General features: G+C 40.2%; 1 protein-coding gene across 1 annotated transcript; it reads right to left on the bottom strand.

Moving 5' to 3' along the window:
• Positions 1-2,308: 2,308 nt before the first annotated feature.
• Positions 2,309-6,335, bottom strand: LOC127094251 (eukaryotic translation initiation factor 4 gamma-like). Its single transcript, XM_051033108.1, has 4 exons — positions 6,261-6,335; positions 3,149-3,555; positions 2,758-3,024; positions 2,309-2,357 (listed from the first exon to the last, which is right to left on the bottom strand). The coding sequence occupies exons 1-4, from the start codon at positions 6,333-6,335 to the stop codon at positions 2,309-2,311; spliced, it is 798 nt and encodes a 265-aa protein (XP_050889065.1).
• Positions 6,336-6,646: the final 311 nt, after the last annotated feature.

Here is a 6,646-nt window from a genome sequence, read left to right as displayed (position 1 = left end):
ACATCTTGAGCTCCAAATCTCTCTTCTTCACCCAAATAGTGTAAGCTTCCAAAGCTACACAGTTGCATGGACCAAGCTCGGATCTTCCTTTCCTATGCACAATGTTCCAAGCACGCACCGTTCTACTCTTCAAAAGTTTGTAATCTTTACCCTCTTGATATAAGAAACCCTCTAACTAAAGTTATTTGGATTATCTCTCAAGGGGAACCCAAGTTAATGACGGGCCAATGCAGGATTGTAGTTGATTCCTCCTTGCGTACCAATGAGAGGCACGTTAGAGAACTCACCATAACTGACAATAATATCCAAGCTACGCAATGCAGAGTCATTATAAATAATGTCATCGCTAGTGAGAGATAAGTCTCTGAGACCACCGTAGACATTGTCGGTTCTCCAAGAACGCAGGCGTCTGAGGCAAGTGCAAAATAAACCACTTGTATCGAAGAGGAACACATCACGCAATAGTTCCACCACCTTTAGAATTCCTCAAATGGAAAGAGAAATACATGTCACCCAACAAAGTAGGAATAGGATTCCCAATCAATAAAACTCTAATGGCGTTTACATCAACAAAACCGTCAATGTTAGGGAATAAAGCTAGACCAAAGATGAGCAATACAAAGATAGCTTCAAAAGCGTCCATACTATTGGCTTGAGCAAAGACAATAGCTCTACCAATGATAAATTCAGAAGTCAACCCAAGAATTCTTCCTTTCTTCATTAAATGAGTATAAATTTCATATTTCTTCAAATGAAGAGCTTTGGCTATGACGTGAGATCTCAGAATCTCCTCCAAGCCACTGAAGGGTACCTTGTCAGACACGTGCATACCCAAGAGATGGGCATACTCCTCCAATGTGGGCACAAGCTGATAGTCAGGAAAAGTGAAGCACCGATAGAAAGGGTCATAGAATTGCACCAAAACACTCAAAAGTCCTTCAACCACAACACTAGATAGTACGGACAAAAGCTTCCCATGATGTTGCTTGAATTCCAAGAGATCTAATACAAAGGATGACAATTTCCTTAGTTCTTTCAAATCAGGACATCTGAAACTATACTTCTTAATGTTCCTTCGTCCATAATCCATGGTCTGAAAATATTTGCAAACAAGACCTTAGTTTCCTTGAAAATTATTTTCTGTGATGAATGTTGTGATGTGTATGTATGCATGAATGCAACAATCATGAAGGTAGAGAAAAACAAGAAAGGGGGTTTGAATTGTTTTGGAAAATAAAATCTCTTTGACAGTTTAGACACACACAGAATAAAAACAGATTGACACAGAATTTTATAATGGTTCGCTTGAAACTCAAAGCTACTCCAGTCCACCCGGCCAAGGTGATTTCTCCTTCAAAAAGGAATTAATACACTAATCTTCAAAGATTACACAAACAACTGTCTAAGAGAAAAATCCCTTAGCCCTCTCAAGTATTCAGACTGCACAGAGTCACTTGAGCAAGTATCTTAACAAAAATATGATTTGTAACGCAACGTGCTTCTTACAAAAAGCAAATATTACAGAATTATAAGAGCAACAGTTTTTCACATAAGAGAAGCAGCTCTTGAAAAGGTAAGAGAGGATGAATGAGAGTTTTTGTATTCTTGTGTGTCTCAGGTGTGTTCTCTTGTGAAGTATTCCGTCCTTTATATAGGAGTTTGAGAGAACCGTTGAGTGATGACAAGATCTTGGTCATTGAAGAATGTTTATTGTCATTACTCTCCTTGTTTCTTTCTAAAACAGTTTTGAGCGCATTATGATTTCCTTCTAGAAATATTTTCTTTCTAAAAACAGATTTCTTCATGGTTACGCGTTCTGAGCTACTGAATCTGTATCAGAGTCTTGTTAGCCAGAGTTCAAACTTCAGAGGTTGCTTCTATCTGACAAAGTCAGAGTTTCTCTATACTCTTGACTTCTTCAGATTCAGAGTCTGGATTCAATCTTCTTTAACAGAGTTTCTGACTTCTTTCTGTTTTGCTAGTATATGCGTTGATCAGAGTCAGAACCTTCTACACGCGTTTCCTCTGAGTTAGCATCTGATTGCTGGATTCTGTATATGATGCTTTTATCTATCTGATTGTTCGATCAAAGTCCTACACACTTAATAAAAATTTCGTTAGGGTACCATTTTTGTTTCATCCTTTGTTATCATCAAAATCTTAAAGATACATTGTAGAACCAACTTTGTTCTTACAATCTCCCCCTTTTTGATGATGATAAAACAATACATAGTATAGGTGAAATAGTATAGAAATTCTCATATCAGATAAGGAAGAGGACTCCCCTTGAGTTAGATCCTTAGATTAATCATAAGTTCTTATCGGACCTTCCTTGGTTTAGTGTTTTAGCTACTTTCCTGCATATATTTAGTCATTGATTTAATAATAATTTTTAATAATGTTTGCAGTGCTTTGAGAGGATTTAGTTTTGTTTCCATCGGAGTTGTTTTAGTTCTCCCCCTTTATGTCAGAATCAAAAATACATAGCCAAAAAAATGATATTGATAAAAAGAGCAGGTACAAAGAAGCAACACAAAAGGCAGATATCAGAAAGCAAAAAGAAACATCAAATCAGAGAAGCAACAAGCAAATATCCTAGGTGCCTAGGGGTTTAGGGGTGGAGGCATCCGTTGAAGCAGCTGAAACAACATGTTCTGAATGTTGTTATTGACAGAATCCTATTGATCCAGCCTAGCCCGAACCACTTTTTGTTCTTTCTGCAGTTCCTCTAGAGTCTTCAAGACCAGATGGACGAACCCAAAGTTGGAGTGCTCCCCCTGAGTCAGTGCAGCTTTGGCCTTGGCAGCTTTTTCTGCATAAATACGAGCTACTTCTTCAACTTCGGCTTTAGCTTTTGCCTCAGCCTCAACAACAGCCGCAACAACAGCAGCATCAGCAACATCCTTCTCTTCAGCTTCTCTGACCCGTTGTTCTTCTTCTTGGCGGGCTTTATCTTCAACTTCCTTCCTAGCTCGATCCTCAGCCTCTCTGGCCAAGCGCTCTTGGAGCCTAATACCGGTGTCTCTGATAAATTTGTTGCGGACTTGTTTAGAGAGGCCTTTCAGAGGTCATCCAACTGATCACTCTGTTCCAATGGATCCTTACTTTAGAGGGATCATCACCGATGCCAGAATTGATCGTCAGAGACTTGATCTTCTCTACTGAAGACTCTGCAAAAACCTGTATTGCTTCTTCTAGGGTAGGGAGGGTAGTCTCTAGTTTAATGGCAGAGGTTGGGGAGGATGGAGAGGGTGACTTTGGGACACTGAGGTTGAGTGTGGGAGTTATGGAGGCAACGAAAGTTGTGGGTGTGGGAATGGCAGAAGGTGATAGTGTTGTTTGTTTAGGTTGTGGGTTTGGTTCAGATGGTGAGTGGGTTGGTTGCGGTTCAGAGTTGGTTGGTTGTTCAGGAGGTGGATTTGGTTGTTGTGCAGGTGGTGGTGTTTGAGGTTGTTCATATGTAGTTGGCTTTGGATGCTCAGGAGGTGGGGAAGTGACTTCTGGTTCAGATTCAGAGTGAGATGGTTGTTGAGAGGCCAGAGCACGGGCTTGTAGCTGAGCCAGAGTGGGGGATTGGGGGTCAGATGGTTCGTTGTCGGAGGAGAGTACGTAGTATGATGGGGATTATGGAGATGGTGATGATGATGTTGAAGTAGTTTCATTTAACATTTATGCTTCAGAAACGGGTAGTGTGGTGGTAGAAAGGTTGAATTTAAGTGAGGGTGGGTTAGAGGTTCTGGTGGTTGAGGGAGGAGTTTCAGAGGAGGTGTATATTGGAGTGGTTTGGGGAAGAGAAAAAGCAAGAGGTTTTATTTTAACAGAGAGAGAGAGAGGTACAAACTTACTTGGAGAGCCAGCCAAAGGGACTGGAGGTCTTGACCCAGAGGATTCTCCTAGCCTTACTTTCTTAGCCTTCTTGGACTTCTCAGAGGGCTCTCGCATCCTCTTCATGAAGTTTGGTGGATGCTCAGGTAGCCAGTCCACTATGAAGTCAGAGATGTCCACCTCTTGATTGGCAAGGTCTTGTAGATATTAAGCTACTACCTCTGGAGGGTCAATCTTGGAGAACAGGTAGAGTCCGTTGGGAATCTCCCTCTGATCCCTGAGTGTTTCCCAGGAGGTGTCAAGCGTTGGTTTATCTCTGACTTGATCAATGATCCCCATGCTCTTCAGATTCTGAGCATTCAGCGGTCTACCAATGTCAATACTGACATCTTCCATGAGTTTGAGCTAAATCAAGTGATCCACTAAGCCACTCTCAATCAACACATCTGATATTAGTCTCCCCAGAGGGATGTTGTTTCTGTTCTTCATGTGGTTTCTGGTGTCTTTAACAGAGTCTCTGAGATACTTGAAGAGCAATGTTGGTAGGCAGAGTTTCAGCCCCTTATGAATGCAGTACAAAATACACTTCTGATCTGTGTTAATGTAGTCATAAGAGTTTGATGCGGGGCGATGATGAATGGTGCCTAAGATGATCTTTAACCAGACACGGAGGTTCTGATGGAGCTACTTATTCTTGGAGTGTTTGCCTTCAGCACTCTATTGAAATATAGTAGGGTTGATTTCCTGGGACAAGTATTTTGCCCTAGGATTGATGTTGTAGATGCGTCTTCCTCCTGTCTTTTCCATGTTCAGAAGAGAAGCAATACATTTCTCAGTGATGACTATCTTGACTCCCAGAACGTAGGAGACAATGTAGTGATCATCTGAGTCTGCGAAACGCCAGAACTCCTTCACCAGATTTGTGTACATAGGGCCATAGAGCCGTTGAAAATAGGTTTCCCACCCTTGCATTCTCAACTCTTCAGTTAGGTCTATGCCATTATTCTTCATGTTTTCAAAATCAACTAACGACTCACATAAAACTTTAAGCTTTTCAAACGGTGTCGCTAGGTGGATGTGAGATTCATGATCAAGGATATGTGGTTCCCTGTAGACTGGGGTTGAGACGAAGTCGGTGGTTGCTGTAGCTTGTTTAGTAGAAATGGGTGTTTTCTCCGTTGAGTTCATTTGTTGAGAGAAGTTGTAGACGGACTGTTGTTGAGCGTACATGAAGAACACGGTTGAAGATGAAGTTTGAAGGATGAAGAACTTGATGAAAACTGTAGAAACCTTGAGGATGATGAATAACTGAGAGAGAGGGTTTTAGTGTGGTCGTGAGTGTAAAAGTGTGCAAATGTAGTGTGTGAAATGAATTTATACCTCTGAGGATGCATGTAAAACAACGGTAATGAGAGAGTTTAACTGTTAAAACATTAAATGCAACATGTTAACCAAGTAAGCACGTTTGGAGGAGAATGATTACATCCCATGATGGAGGTCTAATCCCCAAATCAGCACACTGCTCAAGGAGATTTCAAGAGTCTGTCTCTTGATTTCTGCTAGACAGTTGTCTAGAAGTTCCAAGGTCATACGCAGGAGGTACCATGTGTTACTTTATTTGATCTTCAGGAATACCAAAAGGTTGGATCCTGAGGATTTCTGATTTAGATAACTTCTAACAGGTAGTAGCATCGGAGTCAGATTCAGATCCCAGATGTTTACTTCAGAGTCTTATTTTTCTATTTCAGAGGCACATTTCATTCTGGACAAATTTGAATGTTTAAATTTTTCAAAATGAAAGAGAATCTATCTTCAGCGAGGGGTTTGGTAAAACTGTCGGCCCATTGATGGTCTATATCAATAAATTTTAAAGTGATTACCCCTTTCTGAACATAGTCTCTAATCAAATGATGTTTTATTTCTATGTGCTTAGATTTGTAATGCAAGATAGGACTCTTACTTAAACAAATGGCAGCAGTATTATCACAGAAAATAGGAACGTTACTCTCAAAGATCAGAAGGTCTTCAAGTTGAGTCTTCATCTAGAGCATCTGAGTAGTGCATAGTGATGCTGATATATATTCTACTTCTGAAGTGGACAGAGCTATGGTTGATTGCCTTTTGTTGGCCCAAGATATAAGATTATTTCCCAAGAACTGACAGTTCCCAGATGTACTTTTACGTTCCATTCTGTCCCCTGCATAATCTTCATCGCAATAACCACTGAGTCTATACTCTGATGTTTTCTCATACATCAGGCCCAGGTTAGGGGTTCCTTTCAGATACCTGAGGATTCTTTTAACAGCTGTTAAATGAGCTTCTCTGGGATCTGATTGGAATCTGGAACAGAGACAAACACTAAACAAAATATCAGGACGTGTAGTCGTCATATAGAGAAGAGAACCTATCATACCACGATAGAGTTTCTGACAAACCTTCTGACTAATTTCTTCTTTTTCCTGAATATAAGTTGGATGCATAGGTGTCTTAGCAGGTTTGCATTCAGCCATTTCGAACTTCTTCAGAATGTCCTTTATATATTTACCTTGATAGATGTAGGTAGCTTCTGAAGCTTGATTTATTTGAATCCCTAGAAAGAACTTTAGTTATTGCATTAAGCTCATTTCAAATTCTGCCTGCATTAGCTCAGAGAATTCTTCACATACATAAGGGTTAGCTGAACCAAAAATAATATCATCAACATATATCAGGCATATCATGAGATCATTTCTAATGTTTTTATAGAAGAGTGTAGAGTCAACCTTTCCTCTAATAAAGTCATGTTCCAGAAGAAAATTACTTAGTCTTTCATACCACGCTC

The sequence above is a fragment of the Lathyrus oleraceus genome, chromosome 6, assembly GCF_024323335.1.
Source record: "Lathyrus oleraceus cultivar Zhongwan6 chromosome 6, CAAS_Psat_ZW6_1.0, whole genome shotgun sequence".
Classification (NCBI taxonomy): Eukaryota; Viridiplantae; Streptophyta; class Magnoliopsida; order Fabales; family Fabaceae; genus Lathyrus; species Lathyrus oleraceus.
Note: the sequence above shows the minus strand (reverse complement) of the source record. Positions and strands in the feature narration are given on the sequence as shown.

Bases quoted from the DNA above. Each gene is read 5' to 3' on its own strand.
- LOC127094251 (XM_051033108.1), bottom strand. From the start codon at position 6,335: ATGGCTGAATGCAAACCTGCTAAGACACCTATGCATCCAACTTATATT. The intron at 3,556-6,260 runs GTTTGTCAGAAA...ACTCTGGCTCAG, and splicing joins AAGAAGAAATTAGTCAGAAG to CTACAAGCCCGTGCTCTGGC. The intron at 3,025-3,148 runs GTCTCTGACGAT...CAAATTTATCAG, and splicing joins TCTTCAGTAGAGAAGATCAA to AGACACCGGTATTAGGCTCC.